The 23610-nt window shown below is 36.6% G+C and overlaps 1 protein-coding gene across 2 annotated transcripts in view; it reads right to left on the reverse strand.

Moving 5' to 3' along the window:
• Positions 1-387: 387 nt before the first annotated feature.
• The window catches only part of zranb3 (zinc finger, RAN-binding domain containing 3), a 77645-nt gene continuing 54422 nt past the window's right edge, over positions 388-23610 (reverse strand). For both annotated transcript variants that reach the window (XM_048168178.1, XM_048168173.1), the window contains 8 exons: positions 22511-22756; positions 21378-21484; positions 16173-16274; positions 15936-16078; positions 14739-14876; positions 6336-6675; positions 1055-1186; positions 388-755 (listed from right to left, as the gene is read on the reverse strand). In XM_048168178.1, the coding sequence (XP_048024135.1) occupies positions 657-755; positions 1055-1186; positions 6336-6675; positions 14739-14876; positions 15936-16078; positions 16173-16274; positions 21378-21484; positions 22511-22756 (1307 nt within the window). In that variant the 3' untranslated portion in view covers positions 388-656. The remainder of the gene's footprint in view (positions 756-1054; positions 1187-6335; positions 6676-14738; positions 14877-15935; positions 16079-16172; positions 16275-21377; positions 21485-22510; positions 22757-23610) is intronic.

Here is a 23610-nt window from a genome sequence, read left to right on the forward strand (position 1 = left end):
GCAAAATGTCCTGTCCAGCCTGCTCCACACATCCTTCTATCTCTGCACTGACCCGAAAAAAACCCAACAGGACACTGGGAAACATCTCATGCCAACAAATCCTGCGGTGGTCTGAAGAGCCTAACCCTTTTACCTGCAACACAAATATTTTGCAATCCAAAAAAAAAGTTATGCATGTTCCAAAAGAACCTTCCACGAAAAGAACATTCACTCTAAAGTAAATCATCAGCAAATTCTTAGAATTTCAGTTCTTTGAATGTTTAAATGTGTAACAGGATCACTGATCACCGCCAGAACTTGCAAAGCCCGCGATGAGCAGCACAGCTCAGTGTCAGAGCATGAGTAATAACACTACACCACGAAAACTTCATGAGTGCATGAGATCTGTGCTTTAAATATAGCATGTTTATTTGGTGATTTTATTTAAATGTATCGTTATATACATCAAATATAAAAGTTTCAAAAGTTGATGCTGAGACCAGTGATTTAAAAACAGCCATTTGATCAACTAACTCGTTTTCACAGAAATAACAATTCTCAAAAACTGCAGATGTTTGTAAATAACGCCTGTGACATGTAACACGCAATTGGCTCATTTCCAAGGCAACGGCTCTTTCTGCTCAGAATATGTTTTTAATAGTTACAGACAGTGCGTCTCATTTCTTAACGAAGAATCTTGTGATGTCAGAGGCCAGTTTGGAGGCAGCTTGGTGTCGTTTCATCTGACTTCTGTCTTTGGCCTGCTGTGCGGTCCTCTGCAAAATAAACCATCCACAAATTCACCACCAAATCTTATTTTATTTTATTTTTTTAAATCCTAAATAAAAAAGGTAATTCAATTCCACTTAACAGTATATAACAAACTAATGTAATATAAAATTATTATTATTTACATAAATATTATCTATAAAACATTTAAAATGTATTTATGTATATAATAAATACATGTTTATTTAACATGTATGTTTATATTTAAAATTGTTTTTTTTTTTTTTTAATGGAATAAATACATAAATATTAGTGTATACGTGTTTGCGTGGATGAGATACTGTACCATACGATGGCAGACGGTACAAAGGGTTTGAAGGTTCTCCAGGGAACACTGTCCTCCTCCTCTGTACACAGGGTTAATGTGGTCCACCTGCCAAAACTGTCCTTCCATGGGACTCTGAATCATCTCATTCAGCTGCAACACAACATCAGACAAATCAAACAGCTGTTTTGGCATCAGATAACACAACATGATCAAATTCGAGTTTGAATTCAGCCTAAAATGGAAAATACAAGTACAAATATTTATTTTTCATGACCGATATAATGCAGATCATTTCTGATAACGATATGAGAAATCGGTTTTTATTTACTGATTTTATTTGCGGCTTCTTAAAACAATAACTAAACCATCACCCATAATAATAAAAATATTCTAATATTATTAATTTGAATTGAAATATTATTATAATTATTAACAACAATACAAATATTGTTGGAATCCATCAGTAATAATGATAATAAGTGTTTTTTTCATTAACAATATTAACCACCAAAAATAATCATTTTTAATAAAAATATTTAATCATTATTTTAATCATTATTAATAATAAAAATATTTGAATAATAATATTTTTTATATATATATATATATATATATATATATATATATATATATATATATATATATATATATAATTTTTGGGCTACAGAGGGTATGCACATGACGTCACCGTCGACCGTTATGACTGCGGTTACGCCCACTGAGTGGCAGCATTGGTTTTCAGCGTGAATGCCATGAAAAACATACAAAACACATACAAAACGGGAAAGAGCTTTGCAATTGACTGTACAAATAGATTTGTTAAGAAATCTGACTTATATTTTTACAGACTGCCAAAAGCTACAGAAAAAAAGAAGCAAATGGATCGCTGAAATTCAGAGAAACAGCTGGACCCTAGGCAGAGAAACATGGATTTGCAGTTATCATTTTGTGTCGAAACGATGGATTTTGGGGTAAAATCATACCCTATATATATTGTATTGTTATATATTGTGTTGACAACTCATCAATTAAATATTTACCATCTTATATTCTGCATAATTAGGCGTTTTTGAATAAACACTGACAAAAACTATACAAGTTTTATATATATATATATAACATTGATATAAACGATCACTCGGATTTAGACCTATTGTAGTTATATAAAGCGTTCACAGGCAGATTTGCTTTATGTATTTCCTCGGCGTCGAAATCAGGCACATATAAATGTCAGTAAACACGACTCCTGGCTGCATGTCAATATCCATGGATTAGGTTTATTTGACATGTTATAACGAATGCTTTTGAGCCCAACCTTTAGTGTAATCGTTTTTTTTACTCGTGTTTTCGCAGTTTCCCCTATTAAATCCAGTCATGCCGCAGGTTCTTTTGCCACTCAGTCCAGCTCAGAGAGCGTGTTCTGGCGGGAAAGTGACGTTAATGCATACCCTCTATATCAGTTAATGTTGTGTCTTGTTGAAAACGGAAGAACCAATAATCGATTAAGTAAAAAAAGGTGCGTTCACCTTCTAATATCGTAATTACTGTAACTACGAGATGCTGGCTCACGTCCTTGTAGAGCTTGTAATTACAGTTTGCAAGCTGGGAGTTTTCTTAAAGTTACCATGTGTACCACATGGCCACTGTACCATCTGACCGCTGTAGATTCATTTAGGCGTTGACAGTGGTCCCATAGAAACGCATAATGCCCAGTCCGAGGATGTGAAGAGTTCCGAATATAATGTCACGTGTTGTCATCTCAAGATTACGGTAATTACGCGGTGGCGTGAATGCAGCAAAAGTATGAATGCTGATTACAAATATCAGTCAAACCAGTTGTCGTTTTGTCACTTGAAAGTCACCACCACCCAAGAGAGTCTTAAAATTGTCAAGTGTCTTAAAAGTGTCATTGTTGTGTGTAAATCCTTTTTATTCCTATTGTTTTATTGAACAGCTACATGAAAGTACTCTGAATAGCCCATCGGGAACTCTACGAAACATAATTCCCCCATTCCAAACCGCTCAGCAGTGGCGAAGGACTTCAGGTGTTTCACCAGGATTAAAGCTCGAGTGGAAATAAGCGGGAATCACAAGTGGAAGATCAGCGGTGGGAACGTGAGGAGGCCGAAGCCAAAGTGCTGGCATTTCAGTCTGCGTCTGTTTTTAGACTCGCGGTCTCTGGGGAAAAAAACGCAGCGCTAGGAATCAATCCTCTCCTTCCCTCTCAACAGAGTCAGCCAATAATTATCCTAAATCTCTCAGGAGCCCTGGGGGTCGCGGCACGGACGATAACCTCCCAGTACGAGAGTGGGAAGTTTCCTTAGTAGACCTCGGAAGTCGATAAGTCAACATGTACACATGCTAATACAAGGAAACGGCAAATGCACACAAACGTGTCTCCGTAACAATCCTTCGTATGTATGACAGCGAGCTTGTTTGTGCGTCGAGGGCACTTGGAGCTTAAAGCGCGTTATTGATCAGACCGCTGCCGCTCGGGGCTCTAACAGAAAAGCCAAACAAAAATCAAACCTGCACCTCGTAGCAATGCACTGTGGGAAAAATCAATGGCAATCTGACAGACTAGGCGTTGTGTTAAGGCTGGATGCTCCTGGGAGGAAAGGACGGCGGGTGTTTGTGTGCTACACTATGAGGCCAGGTTTGTGTGTGTGTGTGAGTGTGAACGCCACTGATAACTCTATAGAGAGAGTCAGAGAGCAGACGCCCAAGGCCGCTAAGCTCTTATTGCCTCTGCAAGCTAAACAGGCCATCTTTATTTATCTTTCTCTGTAAGCAATATTTTTTCAATAAAATGCAGCGTCTGCCGAGCTTCTTTCAAATGTTTGGGGATAATTCTGGCTAATGTGCTTTTGGAAGCAACTAATGCACAATTTTCGGAAACCCTGGCCAACTTCCCAGACAAAATGAGTCCTAGTTGTACACCTCACGCAGATCCTTCTAGAGGAAGTTTTTGAAATTCCGAGGAAAAAAAAAAACAATTGTGATCTTGTTAATATCTCTGTTTCTCTCTGGAGAGCAGATAATGACGTTGATGATTCTTATTCTTCTGCTTAATAATAATAATAATAATAGTCATGATCCCAGCCTGTGTTCCCCTGTCTTGTGTGAAAACTTTTTGTGTTATTTCCTGTCTTGTGCCATGTTTTGTAGTTCTTCGTGGTTTTTCCAAGTTGATTAGTCTCCCCATATCGATTTCTCGATTTTAATCGATTCTCATTTTTACGAACCGATATCGATTCTTAAATCCCAAGAATTGATTAGTCTATCCTGTTTTCACTTGAATGAATGAACGGAACAATGTAGTGCGCCTCCCGTCCAATAAATCGCAATAAGCTTTGTGCATTGTTACATTTAATATGAAACAGTCTCAGATTTCATTCTGTCCATTTTATTACGAAAAATAAATAGCATTTTGGCAGTTTAATGTGGCGTGACAGATCACTGTAGTGCTTCACTTCAAGCGAAGAGGCAGCGAGAAGCGCACGTGAACTGATCATCTCCTGCGCTTTAACACCAGTTACAGCGTGAAATAAACATGAATGAACATCTGAAGGTATGTTAAAAGATACAGTACAACTTACCGAAATCCGTATTGTCTCATGTAATAGCTCAACCAGTGTTTCAACCACGGAAAGACGTCGATAATAAGACAATATGTCACGTCACATTTACCTCAGGAAAACCATATTCAGTGGCCATAAACTCGTTGGTCAGCTTGAAAAATTAACTCTAGAGAGGAGCATTTTGCTAAATATATGCACCATATTACATATTCATTATAATTTTTTAATGTTCTTCAATATTTAATGGATGTTTGAATAAATCCATAAAGTTTTTATGACAGCCACCATTTAAATGTTTATATTTCAAAAAAAACTAATTGAAGTAGGTTAGAAAATATAATTGTGATAGTAAAGTTAGTATTATACGTTTATTATTATAAAAACTTAATTGAGTGTAATGTAAGTACAAATCAGTTAATTTTAACATGTATAGTTTACAGCATTAGCTGAGGTTTTTTTTCCTTAAGAAAATTTGCCATGTACTGTACCTGATATATATCCAAATTAATCAATATTGATTTGAATCGAATCGAATCGCAAGCCTGTGAATCCAAATCAAATCGAATCGTGAAATTTGTGGCAATACCCAGTCCTACTTGTTAGTTCCCTTAGTTACCCCCGTGTGTTCCCATGACAATTTACCACACCGTATTGTTACATTGTGTATAAATTGCCCTTGTGTTTCTCTTGTATTTTTTTCAGTTATTGTTTGCTGTAATATGCTCTTGTCCTGAGTTTCTTTGTTTGCCCTCGATTCTCTCTTTGTATTGTTAATAAAGTAGTGCTTGCATGTTGATTCTCTCTCCACTTCATCATTACAATAATAAAAAAAAATAAAAATAATAATAATAATAATAATTATAATTATTATTATTAACAACAAAAACAACAAGATTAATAATAATAATTGTGGCATATTTGATAAAATTTTTATTTTATTTTTCCAACATTATTATTTGTTTTATTATTAACATTAATGACAATATAATTGTTATTATTATATCATTATTATTTGTGGCGTATTTATTATTATTTGTTGTTAATTACAATAACTGTTATTATTAACAACAATGACAACAACGAATAATAATAACTACGGATAATAATAATAATAATAATAATTACTATTATTAACAACTAACAATAATAAAAATATTCCACAAATATTATTATTATTATGATCATTAATATTATTTTAACAATAATAATAAAAATAATAGCTATTATTATTATTACTAACAACAAATAATAATAATTGTTGCATATTTATGCAAGCAATACATTTTGATACTAAAAAAATAATAATAATGATGGTCTGTACTCTATTTTTATTTATAATTCACAATTTATACAATTCACAATAGGGATAATAAAAAAATTATAGTGTAGGGTGCCTTTATTTATTGATTGTTTGTTTGTTTATTTATTTATTAATTATTTTGGTCTTGACACCTAGTAGCTGGGAGAGTGCAGTGATTGCTTTAAGGTTAAAGAATATGGAAAATGTAGAGAGCATTGCATTGCAGTTTTAAAACAGACCAGAATAAGCATGTTGAGTGAATTCACTAAGCATTTGAGCAAGTTTAGTATGCAATATTTCAGTGTAAAAAAAGAAAAAGAAACCATAGGCCAATGTAAAATGCAGCTATAGTATTGCTGGTAATATTTCTGGCCAAATATGCAGATGAGGGCATGAGGATCCTAGAAATGTGCTCAACCTGCTTGAGAGGAAGTTGTGCCAGCCAGGTGTTGTCCAGCATCTCCTTGCGGTGTGTGTGCGGGGCATCCCGGACCTGCATGTACAGCTGGTGGGCGTTCAGTCCGCAGTGCTGACACACACCTTGCTCCGTCTCCAGCACACGGGCGCGCATGTAGCCCTGATTGGAGCGCAGCTGGAAGTCTTCCATACAGGCAGGGCTGCAGAACCCTCCTGCCCAGCCACGGTGCTCCCCGCTGGGCTTCTGGCAGGACAGACACAGGGGGGTACCTGCCGAGTCCACAGCCTGCAGGTAACCGGCCGTAGTGTTTGTCTCAATATGCACGGAGCTCTCAGCTTTGCTGCGGACAAAAACACACATTATAAAGCAAATTTGTACATTTTCTGAAGATATATCACTGGTGATGGTCAGTAAAAACACTGCTCTACCGTTAAGCCCAAAGTATACTTCGGCCGTCCGCGCTCAATGTGCAGCCCAATTTTTGTGACTGTGTGGACGGTGCGAATACAACAGCACATGTGCGAGTGACTTGAACACTTGAAAACAAAATTCACTAGATAGTGCGCATGCGCTGAATGTGTCTTTCCACATTCATGGTCAAAGTATACTTTTGAAGGGCTTGTGGGCTCAACTGTGCGCGAGACGAAGCGGAACGTGAAAAATTAAAGGTGCCCTCGAATGAAAAATTGAATTTATCTTGGCATGGTTGAATAGCAAGAGTTCAGTGCATGGAAAAAACATACATTGAGTTTCAAACCCCATTGCTTCCTCTTTCTTATGTAAATATCATTTGTTTAAAAGACTTCCGGAAAACACGCAGATCTCAGCATAACACGACTGTTACGCAACAGTCGGGATCATTAATATGTACGCCCCCAATATTTGCATATATGCCAGCCCATGTTCGAGCATTAGACAAGGAAAGGCTGTATTAACGTCTGGATCTGTGCACAGACAAGGTAAGCAAGCAAGAACAACAGCGAAAAATGGCAGATGGAGCAATAATAACTGACATGATCCATGATAGCATGATATTTTTACTGATATTTGTAAATTGTCTATCTAAATGTTTCGTTAGCATGTTGCTAATGTACTGTTAAATGAGGTTAAATTTACCATCGTTTCTTACTGTATTCACGGAGACAAGAGCCGTCGCTATTTTCATTTTTAAACACTTGCAGTCTGTATAATTCATAAACACAACTTCATTCTTTATAAATCTCTCCAACAGTGTAGCATTAGCCGTTAGCCACAGAGCATAGCCTCAAACTCATAGAGAATCAAATGTAAACATCAAAATAAATACTTAACTCACATGATTCGATGTATGCACACAGCATGCATGACGAACATCTTGTAAAGATCCATTTGAGGGTTATATTAGCTGTGTGAACTTTGTAAATGCGCTGTAATATAGTCGAGAGCTCGTGTGGCAGGGAGCACACGATTTAAAGGGGCGGCGCGCTGAAAAAAATCAGTGTATAGTTAATGATGCCCCAAAATAGGCAGTTAAAAAAAATCTATGGGGTATTTTGAGCTGAAACTTCACAGACACATTCAGGAGACACCTTAGACTTATATTACCTCTTGTGAAAAAGCATTCTTGGGCACCTTTAAGTATACCCGGGCCTTTACTAGGGTGTTCAGCAGTGGTTTTTACAGCATTGCTATGCAGTTGCTATGATGTTCTTGATGGTTGCCTACATGGTTGCTAGGGTGTTTTGGCTGGTGACAGGGTGTTGCCACAACATTCAATATGAAAAATAATTCAAAATTCAATAATATATTAATCATTTGAATATAAATTTTTGATGGAAAATGATAAATGGGAATGTCTGTTGTGAGAAATGAGAATGTTTGACCACTATATCTGCACTTTTACCTCAAAGATTAAAATAAATGTATCTAAATTTATTTTGATCGCAAAAAACTCATAAATATGCAAAATAATTATTTATTAAATACTGTTTCAAAAAGCAGAAACAAAATGACAAATAGAAAGTAATTTCTGCACCAGTTATCAAAAACATCAAATATCTAATTTGTGACCATTTATGATGCAAAAAATGCATTAATATGGCACATATCATTATTATATAATTATGTAGTTATTGTTTTAAAAAGCAAATGTAAAAATGACAAATTTTGCATTAATGATCAGAACATAAACCATAACAATAATATGTAATTTGTGACTAATTATATTGCAAAAAATGCATAAATAACAATAGCTTTAATAATAATAATAATAATAATAATAATAATAAGTTATTATTATATAAATGCAGTTATTGTTTTTAAAAAAGCAGAAATAATACCACAAATAAAAATTGGTTATACAAAACAGTAATTGGACACTTAAAACATAATAATTTATAACTATTTAGATTTGCAAAAAAACTACATGGACTTAAAAAAAGTATTATTATTATTATTATTATACAATTGTATTGTTCCAAAACGCATAAAATGATACAAAAATGCATAATTATTTGTCATTTTTAACTATGAAAATAAACAAACAAACAAAAAAAACTGCATAAACATGGCACTACTACTGCTGATAATAATAATTATAATTATTGATCAAAAAGCTATACATAAAAATCACCTCTGAATACGTTTTCAGTCACGAAAACCCAAATAATCTGTCATATAGGTCATTAAAAAATCTGTCCATCTCAAAACGCCTCGGCTCCAGCATCATTTGACTTTACCACAAAGGTTGGCATCACCACATCCAACCAGTTGGGCAAAACATCCAAGCCCTTCTTTCACCGACTAATTTCTTGTCTCCCAAATATAATAAGTGTGTGATCAAGTGTGTATGTATGAGACTAGTCTTCACCACACTAACTAGTCTAAAGTTCATCTGGAAAGACTTTCTCTCTAGTACTCCATTAGTTCTCACTTTCTCTCTCTGGTTTCTTTTTCTTTTCTCTCCATCTCCTAAAAATATCCAGCCCCAGACAGCGCTCAGTACGTCGCAATTTTTCCTCCCGCGGTTACCATGGCGACGCCGCAGCACTCGCATGTGTGTGGATTAAGCTCTTATCCTCTGCACTAAGCATTCTTGAGCACACTCTACACACACACACACACACACACACACACACACACACACACTCATATCCCAGGTTTACAAGGTTAACCGTTCGCTACTACACACATAATTACATGCGGAAATGCACTTTCAAAATAAATTGTCACTTGCTGTGCAATATATATATATATATATATATATATATATATATATATATATATGTATTTTTCCAAGAGCGATGCAAATTCATAAATATGTATCTGTCAGCGACAGTCTCCACCCTGACCATGGGGGGAAAGTAATTTGATGATCCAAAAGCCAAGTGAAAAAAAAAAAAAAAAAAAAATATATATATTTTCATTTCCATTTCTGGATTAGATACACCTGGGGTAGCAGCCATCGTGGTTTGAGGTCTGAGCGCGAGATCTCATCGCACAAGAACAAAGTCTGATGACTTTTGCACATACCAACAAAGTACGAGAGGAAACAGCTGTCACATATGATCAAAAAGCCACGGCGTGGCTGACAGGGTGTGTGTGTGTGTGTGTGTGTGTGAGCGTGTTGATGACTTCATCAGCGATTGCGGCGTTATTCTCTTGTTCCTGTCAGAGCGGCGCCGTCGAGAACTCGCTGAGATTGTGTCATTTGTGTGGTCGCTTCATCAAACTCAATGTGGAGAAGGTTTAGAGGGTTTTTCCATTTTACAAAAGATTTCATGTTTGAAGTACTCAATATTTGCTAAGTGGGTGTTGCTATGTGGTTGCTAGGGTGTTATGAGTGGTTTTTACTGCATTGCTATGATGTTGTCATTAGGGATGCTCCAATCAGAATTTTTGCAGCTGATACAGACTAACGATTTCTTGTCATCATGATCAGCCGATACTGATCCCGATCATTCAATCTTTATATAAGATATGTAAGCTCTCTGTTGACTGTCCCTGTTTACCCCTTACACCCTGAAGGCAATTTTAATGATTTCACATCTAAGTGGCATACTTAAAAGTAATGGTTTATAACTCTACAAAACAACAACAACAGGTATTATCAAGTACTTGGTCTCATTTGACAGAAAACCTTTTTTTTTTTAAATAGAAAATCCATTTTGAAGAAAATAGATTTTGATCATGTTTAGATGTTCTTATGTTACAACGCTGAAAAACCAGAAAAAGTGATGCAATTTATTGATTTATTTTGTTATTATTAGTGTTGTCAAAATAAGGGTGACCATATGTTCTCTTTTTCCCAGACAAGTCCAGGATTTCTAAATAGCCTAAAATGGCCCTTTAATCGTGAAAGTGGTCGTATCGGGGTGCCCCCGGAACATGATTTTGGAACGCGTTTTCTATGCGGAGGTCTGTGCACGCCAATGTTCCTGTCGACAGTCCTTATGCATTAAAATGTTGTTTTGCAATGCTTTGTTCTCTGTAGATCCCGCCTTCTCGCAAGCCACGACTGGTTGATTATGTACATTGCCTGCATGCTATTGGTCAAATTACTTTTAAGTCATTACATTCAGCAAGTATGAAAACAAAGCCAAAACTAGGACATTTAGACCTGTCCGGAAAAAAGAGGACGTATGTTCACCCTAGTCAAAATTAGCACGTTAAAGGTACAATATGTAATAATTTTGGCCGCTAGAGGTTGCTAGAAGCCTATTCAAAACAAAAGCCAAGTTTTAGAGAGGAATCTTGGGACATGTGGTCTCCATCTCAACGGACGGTGCAAAAGAATAGGGATAGGACTCGGGAACAAATCTTGTTCATGGATGAGATTATTAACGTTACTGTAGTATGAAGCAGAGCAGGGCCGAGTGTTGTGGGAGCTGAACGAGGCCGCTGGAGCGATTGCGCAACACACGCCGCGAGCAGCAGAACTTTTATTATGTCACAGTCGCACAGGCGCTGCTTTTCCAGTCATGAGTATGAGGTAACGCAGCTCTGTTTATCATATTAGATACATTTGAGAGTGTTGAAAATGATGTTATAACGTTACTATGTGCGTTCACACTGCGGCTGCTGTGAGACACTGTTACACACTGCAGTAAGATAGACTGATATTAGAATATCATATTAAATGCTGGATGGCTTGTGTTGATAAATGGCATGCAATACATTTTAAAACGTATTGTATGATGGAGAAAATGCTGTATTACTGTTACTAAAAATAAAGCTGCATCTGATTATGCTATGTTAGCTACTTCACAAAATAGTGCTTTTCTCTGAGGCATGGTAAAGCATGGTACTCGCAAAAAAAATCAAGAAAATTAGATTTAAACAATAAGACTAAACGTGTTGAGCTATATAAATATATCAAAACAGTTGTTCCCTTGTCTATTAAAATGTGTAATATTTTAAAGCGTCTTTGCTGTTTCCATGGTTTCTACAAAATAAAACTGGAAACCGAGGGTAACGCGGGTATGACGCAATTGACAGGCGACTCCTCACACGTCCCGGAGCCTTGGTTAACCCTTTCGATCGTGAGTTTAAAATATTCTAACTGTCCCCCCAGAGTGAGTTTTTTTAAGGCGACCGTTATTTTAGAACGTTTGCCTTTAATGTTTCCATGGCGACGCGTCTTGCGTGTCACGAGCGCTGAACGCAGCAACAATAACACTGTATGACAGATGGATCGCTATTATTTAGTTTTTCCTTTTATATTTAAAATATTCGCAAAATTGCTTACCATGTCATCAACTATATGATATTCCGATTCTCAAATATGTGTAAGTGAGTGTGCTTTGTCGTTTTAAAACCTTTATAAATGATCTTTATCTTGATCTATAATGCGAGATGGGCGCCGCCATCTTAGTTTGCGCTGCAGTTCACAGAGTCCTGTCAGTCAGATTTACAGCAGGTGAATTCATCAATTTCTCCCGAAATATATGCAAGTAAGTGGCTGGTGAACTGGAAGAATAATAGAGTAAACTTTATAGTTACTTAGGCCCATTATGTGCGTCTGATATGAATAAATGTCGGCAAATTATATTTGTTATTGCTGCTTCCACTGATGTCGGACATCAGTGTGTATTTTATAAAACTCTTAATGTATTGTTTTAATGGTGCTTATGCATATTTAAATGTCTGAAACCTTAAAAGAAACATTATGTGGCTGAAAACGCTGCATAGCTGTGATATATGACAAGAGCTGCGCGCGTCCGTCTCGCAGCCAGAGCGCGAAAGCACAGTTTGAATCTGGCAGTTATGTGACGTCGCTGAACGTTCGAAATCCCATATGTGGTACCGTACGCCCAGGGGCACAGAAATAAAAATCCCATATGTGGGACCGTACCGCTCAAAGGGTTAAAATTGCAATTTTCTCACGATTTACAAAGAGTTGGAAACATTTGGGATATTGTAAGTACTCAAGTGAACAAAATATATAACACTGGCCTAGTGGTTTTTGGATATTTTTCTGCAAAATTCTTACATATTGCACCTTTAACGCATGCAATTAATTTTTTTCAAAAATTAAAAAAAAAAAAAAAAAATTTAATGCAATTAATGCAGCATTCCTTTTTTCCATCATAATTTGGCTAGCGTTACATCATATGATCATGCTATTATTTATGCAAATGCTTTTAAACCATACAAGTCTGTGAATGTTGTGTCTGTGACACACACGACTTGTGTGCTCAAAAAGACGCATGCCAGTATCGAGTTCTCTTTCACGCTTGAACAAACAATAACACGCAGAATTATGCCAGCTCTTAAAGTGACAGCATCCTAATAAACCAGTTGCTGTGATGTCTGTCATTAATCTTAATCAAAGAACAAAGGTAACAGAAAATTGTAGCTTTAATAAGGATTAATTTATATTTAATTTATAATTTATGCAGTGAAAACTTTAAAGTGTTTGATAACTTTATTCAACTTCTGTATATTTCCTACCTGTTAGACAGGTAAGGCCACAGGTAAATATGACATTTATTATAATGGGTTTATGTGAAGATTGTTTGAAGTTCACTTAAATTAAAAGTTATTTTTTAAGCCTAATTAATGTTGATAAATTGATAGCTTTCAGTTATACTGTAATGTTGAATGTCTAGAATTAATGTTTAAAAAATACTGGCCTTCATTCATAAAAAGGTGCCATTAAACAAATATTTAAAATATACTGTCTTTAAGTTATTTCTAGATTAATTTGGAGAGCAACTAACTGTGAAATTATTATAATATAAAAATAATAAAAACTCCAATGTTTTTAATTATGATTAATCGCGATTAATTACAGAGAAAATGTGTGATTAATTAGTTAATTTTTTTTTTAATCGATTGACAGAACTAGTTATTATTCATGCTTGACATGACTATTAGAAAACTATTAGAATTATATATGATATGTCATAAAATGAAGCTTGGGCTTGCTCACAATCATGTCAACTGCATGTGGGCAAATATTGTGTTGTTATCTCAAAACACTCAAAAGTTATCTTGCGCTGATTCAGGACCCTGGTCTGAGCAGTAGTGAGCGAAGTGGAGCCACGGGATCAAGGTCCCGCCCACACTCCCACAATCGTAAGCACAAAATTACTGCAGAACTACCCATTATTATTCAGTGTGAAATAAAGAGTTATGGAAAATGTATAAATTAAAATCATAGCTCCAATCTCCTCCCGAAAAAAGTCAGTTGGCGCCTCGGTTCGCTCAGAGAAGCTGTCATTCTCAGCTGTCAATCATGATGTCACACTCCCTTTTTTATAGGATCAAATAACTAAATAAAATCGAACTTATTTAAAAAAAATGAACACTTGAACGTACATCAACATGATAAAAACTAAATAAAATGACAGAAATAATCTTCCGAAAATATGTATTTGAGGTGTAATTTAATTGTTTAGTTTGTCTCGCGTCCTGTTGGAATACTTGGAAAGGGCGGGTTTTATGACCTATACTGGGACCAGCCACCTGGGGGCAATTGAGACGCTTTGGCTTCACTTTTCAGGACTTGTAAGGCACGCTTGGTCTCAACACATCATCTCTTGCCACCATACCCGAGATCCAGTTTCCATTGGTTGAAATTTGAAATGATATTTGAAAATGCTGCGCAATTATCGCGATGTGATCAGATCCCGGAAGTGCTATAGCTTTAGCCAAGCAGCATGTCATGTCACTCTGCGAGGATTTTCTCAAGATCTACGCATCATGTTGTTGTGCATGGGTTCGTTTGAATCGAGACAACCTGCTCTTCATAAAGATGTGTGATTTTCTAAAGTTTACTAAAGTTTCACAAAGTTACAAAGCAGAACATGGCACAAAACGATCGCACAAAACGATTGTGTACTAAACGATTCTGTGGGAGTTTAACATTCTTAACTGCTATAACATTCTTGAGGGCATTGCGATAACATTCAATACTGAAACCTGTTGGTGTGGTCAGTAGGTTTGGATGTGGATCTTCTGTTCGAGGCAACGTTGTCCTTGTTGATGATGCGGAGGGCTCCGCCCTCTTTCTGGGCCACAGCAATAGAGGTCTGAGCTACATCCTGTTTGGAGAGATACCTGAAAGAGAGAGCAAGCCAGAGTGAAACTCTGAGTACCATAAAGGGAACATCATGGTGCTAATAAAGGGCAGTACCGTATCTGCTACCATACAAAACTCAGAGCTGATGTTTGTATAACAGAACAACAAACTGACTCAGTGTAATCCTCAAATAAAACTCAAATTAAAAACCTCATCACCAATAATCTCATATGATTCACAACCTTATGACATGCTGTGCAATACTCACGTTAGTATTTTCAACCCACCAAAAAATATAAAAAAAAAGTGAAAATAAAATCAAAACCACCAAACCAATACATGATTCACAAAGGGTGGTAAAAAAAAAATACTTATTTATACATATATTTTTTCATTTTACATATTTTTTAAATAATTAAAAAAGAAGTATAAATCATTTCAAATCAAATACAATAAAAAAAAAAAATAGAATTAAAATTAAAAAATAAAAATTAAAAATCACTGACCCTTAACTATTGCATGATAGTGTTTATTAGTACTTTTCTTTAGCAAGGATGCATTAAATTGATCAAAAAGTGACAATAAAGATATTTGTAGTGTTTACAAAAATGTATATTTCAAATAAATGCTGCTCTTTTGAACTTTCTATTCATCAAAGAATCCTGAAAAATATTACTAAAATATAACTGTTTTCAACATTGATAATAAGAATAAATGTGAATAAATGTTTCTTGAGCAGCAAATCAGCATATTAGAATGATTTCTGAAGGATCATGTGACACTGAAGACTGGAAAAAATAAAGAAGCTGAAAATTCAGCTTTGATCACAGGGATAAATTACATTTAAAAAATTTTGCATTACAAGTGAAAATAAATAATTCATTACCTATTACATTTTTAACTAAATAAAATACATACATTCTAAATAAAATAAAGGTTCCATGACTCTGAAGTTTAAAACGTTTGAGTGTGGGGCAAAACTAAATAAACAGAAACAGCTTAATTTGATTGACATCCACATGTGAGCCAATCAGATTGAGATCCGCCCACATGTCCCAATCCTCACCAGCTTTGATGGTGTATGTGTGTTGTCTTGCCTGGAGGTGCTGCTGTGCCGTCGCTGTGATTGTGTGAGTTCCTCCAGCAGCAGGATGGAGCTGTGAAACACTCTTCCACTCTTCCTCACCATCCTCTGCCTCATCGCAGTCAGAGAGCTCCACTCACGCACGAATCGCACAACCTGACACACACACACACAGATGTGTTTCAAGAAATCTGATGAAATAGTACTTGAAGATCCCGTCACACACACACACACACACACACACACACACCTGTCTCCTGTTCTCGCTGTGATTGAATTCTGGTGGCAGTTCCTCCCAGTTCTGCAGTCTGATATCCAAGGGAATGAAGTTACAGTGGAGTGGGAGGCCGTCCTGTACAGAGAAACACACACACACACACACACACACACACACACACACAAGTGATTCATCAAACTCCATTCAAAGCGACCATATATATTGAATATTTACAATTTATTATTTTGTTGATGATATAAAATTAACCAACACTGTGAATATTGTGAGCTATTTTAACTTTTTTTTTTCTTCTTTTTTTAAAGTTTCCTCAAGACTTGTGCTAGTGGACTAGTTTCGGGCCCAGCACCTGTGGGCCAATATTGTTTAGAAATTTGATTTCTGTGAATCTTTCTTTCAAACTGCTAGATTCAATGAATTGGTGCAAAATGATTCAGTGATTCATTTGAGTCTTCACTCAAAAGTGTTCAGAGAAGCCTCTGTGGGGCGTTAATAAAGAAAATATGCCCAACAATTTTTATTTAACATTTTGATCTCAACATTTAAATTTCTTTTATTAAAAAGTTACTTTTAGACTGAACAATATTACTACACTATACCACAAATCTAATACCTATTATTATTATTATACAGTCAGTACAGTACAGTTAGAGAATCTAAAATAATTTCAACATGGCCGTTTCTTTAAGTGAGAAATGACGAATATGAACACCTAAAGGTCGTCGCTCAAGGTCATGATGACAGCAAGCTGTGGTCGACCAATTGGAGATGTTCGTTAAAGAGCTGCCAATCACAAGTACGGCCCTTATAGGCACTGGTCCAGTCCTTATACACCAGCTGGACCTCCATCCCCCAACGTCTGTCCACAGGGAACCACTCGGCCCTTTAGAAAATATTACATTACCAGCCTACGGCAGGCCTCTTTTCCAGCTCTTCCTCTGCCTTCTTACTAAACTCCACCATTCATCACTGCTCGGCTGAAATCGCCTCAGGAAAAGCTCTTATTAAAAATGAACCTGGATAATATTTCTCAATCAAAGTCAATTAGGGGCCCCCTGCTTATATCTGCTTCCATTTAATACAGTTGGAGAGAACTATAAGAATCCCAGTGTTACGCTGTACAAACGAGGACTGTGAGATTTCAACACTTTATTTGCCCTCAGATTAACACTGGAAACTCTGGCCATCCAAGCGTGCGTTCAGGACTCTGGATCAAGTTAATATTTAAGGCTGTTTTCACACTAGAGCTACTGGTGCAGATCTGAGTGAGTTAAGTATGAAAGAAATCCATACGAATTCTCAGATTCCCAATTGCTTGGGTTGGAGGGATATAATGCCACAGTGCCAGGCCTGCCCCCACATCTGGGAACCCCTCTAGTCTAGTGTCCTGGGCACATCCATTATTCTGTCCCTGGTCTTTTTTATCATCTGCCATTTATACTAAATGTTGTTTATAATGAATGCCACTGTAATTTATCTTTGTTTCATACTTATATAATTCCTGTTCTGAATACTGTTAAATTTAAGATTTTTTTGTGGAGTGAAGGGAACTAAAATATGTGATTATAGTTTTTATGGTTGTAAGGAGTTTATTTTATTTAACAGTATTTTACAATATTTCTGAATGTAATAATCACCAGATCCTCCTGTCAACCCTCATGACAAAGGGCATCTCAAGAATGACACTCCAGTGGTTCAAGTCTTACCTCTCAGGTAGGTCCTTCAGGGTGTCTTGGAGGGGTGAGGTAAGTCACAACATCTAGCTACTGGGGTGCCTCAGGGCTCAGTGCTTGAACCATTTCTCTTCTCCATCTACATGTCATCACTAGGATCTGTCATTCAGAAACATGGCTATGCTGATGACACACAACTCTACCTCTCATTCCATCCAGGTGATCCGATGGTAGCTGCTCGCATCTCAGCCTGCCTGACAGACATTTTTGACTGGATGAAGGACCATTGCCTTCAACTCAACCTTAAAAAGACAGGACTGCTTGTGGTCTCAGCCAACCTAACAATTTACCACAACTTCTCCATTCAGTTAGGTTCATCAACCATAACTACTTCCAGGACAGCCAGGAACCTTGGAGTTGACGACCAGTTAAACTTCATAGACCACAATGCTAGACTCACCCGGTCCTGCATATTTGACTTGTACAAAATTAGGAAGATCAGGCCTTTCCTATTGGAGCATGCTACACAACTCCTTGTCCAAGCTCTTGTACTGTCCAGTCTGGACTATTGTAATGCTCTCTTGGCAGGCCTTCCAGCTCGTACTGTCAAACCAGCATGTACTGTGTGTGTGTGTGTGTGTGTGTGTGTCTTGGAGTTTCCATATAATTATATGAATTCTATAATGTTCAGCTATTATTGTACATTTGTTTTAAAATTACAGTACTGTGCAAAGTCTTAGGCACATCAGTATTTTCACCCCCCAAAAAAGGTTTTAAGCCAGTTATTTATATCTTTTGCTGTAGTGTGTCAATAGGAAATATCCGTTCACATTTCCAAACATTCATTTTGCCATTAATTGTAATAATCCAGAGAGATTTTTGAATACACAATAAGACTGATAACAGCCGGTGCTCCACATGGAGATCAGAGCTCACCATCATCAAATCCATCTGTGATTACATGAAGAAACATATGAAACTGAGACAAACCAAATCCAGAAGAACTGTGGCCGTGTCTCCAAGAGATTTTAAGAAACCTGCCTCCAAAGCTACCTGAAAAATGATGACCAAGTGTACCTGGACAAGAGCTGTTGATTTAGTTAATATAAGTTAATTGATAAATAAAATCTATTTATAACAGTATATTTTAAAAACATCCTCACTTTACAGCATTTTTACACAAGTGCCTAAAACTCTTCACAGTACTGTATCTTTGCAGGCAGGTTTCTTCAAGCATCTTAGAGACACGGCCACAGTTCGCCTGGATTTGGTTTGTCTCAGTTTCATCTGTTTCTTCATGTAATCACAGTCGGATTCGATGATGGTGAGATCAGATCACTGTGAGGAGCACCGGCTGTTGTCAGACTCCTTGTGTATTCAAAAATCTCACTGGATTATTACAATTAATGGCAAAATGAATGTTTGGAAATGTGAACGGATATTTCCTATTGACACACTACAGCAAAAGATATAAATAACTGGCTTAAAACCTTTTTTGGGGGGTGAAAATACTGACGTGCCTAAGACTTTTGCACAGTACTGTATATTATTTTAAAGATATTATTAAAATGCTTTTTATTTATTTTTTAAATAAAAAGTAATCTTTTTAATACAGTGTTAAACAATATATGTGAAATTATACATTTAAATGTATTATACTGTAAAAATATAAAAAATTATGAATTTCTGTACATAAAATTAAATAAAAATAATAATAATAATAAATACAAAAATATTTAAATAAAAAATGGAAAGTATAAATCTGAATTCTTGGCTCAGCCGAGACAGCAGAAAACATCTTTGCTCTTTACTTTAGTGTAATCCTTATTAAAAATCCTTACTAGTGAAAGCAACGAGTTTATCTAGTTTTTTTTAAAAGGGGTTTAAATTTAGATCAAACTATTCATTCAGACAGTCTAAAAGTAACTTACAACTATTAGTATGCAACAAATATTCTCTGAAAAGTTGAAAATCTCTACATACAGCAAAAGAATCATTGAATCAAAACATTTAATACGATTCACTGAAACGCACAATTCATTTGAACTGATTCACAGAGATGAGATGCCATTTGGCTACTTAAGTTTGAATAATATACACTATTAAAACTTCATTACATTGAGATAACGAAATATAAAAATGTGACGATATGTACCGTTGATGTAAATGATATGAATCACGATACAGAGTTTTATCCAAGACTCAGCATACTGTATTTATAAAGTATAATTCACCCAAAAATGTAAGTTCTGTCATCATCTACTCACCCTCGTGTCATTTAAATAAGATTTTCGTTCATCTTCCAAATACAAATGAAGATATTTTTTATGAAATCTGAGAGATTTCTGCCCCTCCATTTAAATTTGATTCCCCTAAAACTTAAAAGCTCTAAAAAGGGTCATAGAGGCATCATAAAAATAATCAATTATTTTAGAGCAGTCTAATCCAAATCCAAGTCTTCTGAGGAGACACGTTGGCTTTATATGATGAACAGATTTACAACACACATACTGTAGTAAACAAAGATGTTCAAATGTACGTGTGTGCGTGACACGTGAAAATTACATGAGGGTGAGTAAATGAGAGAATTTAAATTTTTTGGATGAACAAAGTTTGGGAATATTCATTTTGAACCGCTTTGCGATTAGAACTGACCATCTGAAGTGCATACGCGTGCAGCGCTCCTAAAAGTGAAAGCGCAAACATTTAAAGCGGCACTCTTTGAAGTGAAAGCATAATTTAACTCACCGTATCACGTATTTAGATTTGGTAGTATGATGATTCAAAGCGTTTTAGATTGTTTATTCTCATCATGTAAGCGTATAATCTGCACGGGTGGCTGTGTAAAAGAGATTCAACGAATTCCTGCATTGAACGCGCGTGTGATGCATTAGAAAAAACAATAAACTACTATATTTAATGTTGAATATAATGTATAATAATGCAATGGGGCAAAATTTGTGGGTCCTACCAAATGTCTGATTTTACCAGTAAAAAAGGGCTTACATTACTAATACAGTATATAAAGTATAATTTTGTATTTTCAGATTCAGAATCATGAATATTTTTATTCTGGTGTCACCATCACATTGTTTTACTGATTAAAGAAGTTAGGTTAGCTTAGGTTTCAGCTATCCTAATTCTAATTTCATGTTAAAATTGTTTTATTGTTCTGTGACACACTTAGTCAATTGTTAATTTAGCCTACATACAAAAGGTTCAATTAAATCTTGAAATTTTGTAAATTCTTTATTAAGTTGTATGTAAATTGTTTTGGAAATAAATCTGTTTAATTTTTTAAATTTTGTTTAAAATATCACAATACATATTGTACCGTGAACCCAGTATCGTGATACTTATCGAAATGTGAGCTGAGTGTATTGTTACACCCCTAATGCTCACGAATTACCAAACAAGGAAGTGCCGCCAAATTAGATGCTTTACCTCAATATTCATGAGGTTTGAGAGCAAAATCATTGAGAATATATCACAAATATATTCAATATACTTCAGCTCTAGGGGTGTTTGGTTTTATAGTCCTCTGTACCTTGTCGTAGATGTAGATCCTGTCCGTGTTTTTGCTGGCACAGAACTTCAGACAGTCGTACACGCGAACAGAGTCGTCCGACTCCTTTTGAGTTTGATCTTCATTAGCTATCAGAGAAAGAGAGGGAGGGAGACATGATGAGAAAGTCGGAATGACTAATAGAAGGAAGAAAAAAGAGAAGAGGGCAATGAGAGGACGAGAAGAGCGGATGATCATTATGCTCCGTACCGACGACTGATAAAGGTCAGATGGAGCGCAGCAGAAACGAGCGCTCTAACGACGCTAACGAACACTATATTCACCAGGTACGGAGTGACCTGAAACGATCCTGCTGTTCTAAGAAATCAGATTTGTCCAGTATTCGTCCCACAGAGCTGTTCTACATTCATTTGGGTCAGGCTTGCTGTAAAGGCACCCCATGAGGCTTAGTTACCAGAACCCTACTGTGGACTAAAATAGCCGAGCCGTCGCCGGCTGGCCAATCACACCATGTTATTAAAGAGCCATTATGCTTACTGTATGCTGGTGGGAAGCAAGGATTGTGTGTGTGTGTGTGTGTGTGTGTGTGTGTGTGTGGTACCGTAAAGGTGGGTGTTAAGACAAACCCAGCAGTGTCTGAAAATTGCACTCTTTATAAGAAAGGTGAATGCATGTCGATTGTCTAGCTTTAAAATGGCCTGTTATTATCCATATTTCATATAGTCGTTCTCTTAGCTGCAGTGACGCAACTGTAAAATTGTTCTTAGAAGGTATTTTTGTCATCGAGGGCTAATACTTGTTCTTAAAGCGTAACGGAAAACGCAACAGGAGATGTTTTGCAAAATGTCCAAGCTGCTACTTAAATTTGTATAAATTTTTTAATATCCAATTTACTATCTATCTGTCTATCTATCTGTCTATGTAGTGATCAGTGCTTTAGTTCAGTTATGTTCTTCATATTGGTTATTGGGCAATTAAAAAAAAAAAAAAAAAAAAAAAAAAATCAAAACAGTATCGGCACAGTTTCGGTCACAAACAAACAATATCTGTCAATCTGAGGTAAATAATAATAGAATTTACATTTAGGGGTGAATTATTTCTTTAACATCTTAGCAACAAGTACTGAAAGTGACATCAGTGTGTTTGGAACAGACCTGGATTACTGCTAGAGAGTGTTTGTGGGGTTAATTCGTCACTTTGTTCCATTTCTTGAGATACATCCAGGTGCGTTTCCGCCACATCCTGATTGGCCCGTTGGCTCGGACGCGCGCGTAGAGTTTGTGGGGTGCTGGGGGTGGTTGGTTCACTTTCATGGTCTGAATCGGAGATGCAGATGGTAGTGAGCGATGTGGACGAGGAGGATGAGGGGTGGTCCGATAATGAGGAAGGTGGGCTGAGAGCTAACAGAGAAGAGAGAGAGAGAGAGAGAGAAATAGAGGATAAGTTGCATTGATGGAGTCAATCTTGGCCCACTGTCGTAAACAACATTCATAAGCCAATTAACCACATTTTATGACATAAAACTAGTCTGGTTAAACTGATACTTCACCTAAAAATGAAAATTCAGGACAGAATTCAAAAGTTCTCGTTTTGGGAGCGTTTGAATGACCAAATTTTTCTATTATCTCACAAACCATTCCTTTTACTTTGGGCCTTTGGCTGATGAGTTCATACCCAGAGAGGGGCGTCACAGTTCTCCTCAGTCGTCTGATGTGAAGGACATGAACACACGCCGACGTTAACGTCGAGCACGCTGAGCGAGGAACAGATGCTGTCTGTTTTGCGTTTGACTGATTTCCTTCCCTCAGACCAGCAGTTTCACATCTCTCTGCCATATGGCGCCACGGGACACACGGGAAAAAAAATACGATCTACATTTAAAACCTCCCTTGTGCCCTTCCATCTCAGAAAAGCATCTTTATGATGTTGAGGCGCTGAAATGCATTATCTGTCTCGTAGCTGTTGTCTCACCGTCTCCCCAAGGGGACGATCTTCAAAAACGTGACGGCGCTTCGACCGTAATGACGAAGTTTTGATGCAGTTTATTTGGATCTGCGAGGCTGTGGAGGAGTTTGATAATTGCGATTGTCTTCCTTCGAGGCCGCTAATGAATTTCCACACCTCTGATTCGCTCATTTGCCTTCTTTTTTCGGATTCTATCGCTCCTTTTTCACACCATCCCCTCCGAGCTTTGCGTTACCCTTTCTTTCTTTCTCGCCCTCTCCTTCTCACTCTCGCTCTCACTGAAAGGTCT

Source organism: Megalobrama amblycephala, linkage group LG2 (genome assembly GCF_018812025.1).
Source record: "Megalobrama amblycephala isolate DHTTF-2021 linkage group LG2, ASM1881202v1, whole genome shotgun sequence".
NCBI classification, from domain to species: Eukaryota; Metazoa; Chordata; class Actinopteri; order Cypriniformes; family Xenocyprididae; genus Megalobrama; species Megalobrama amblycephala.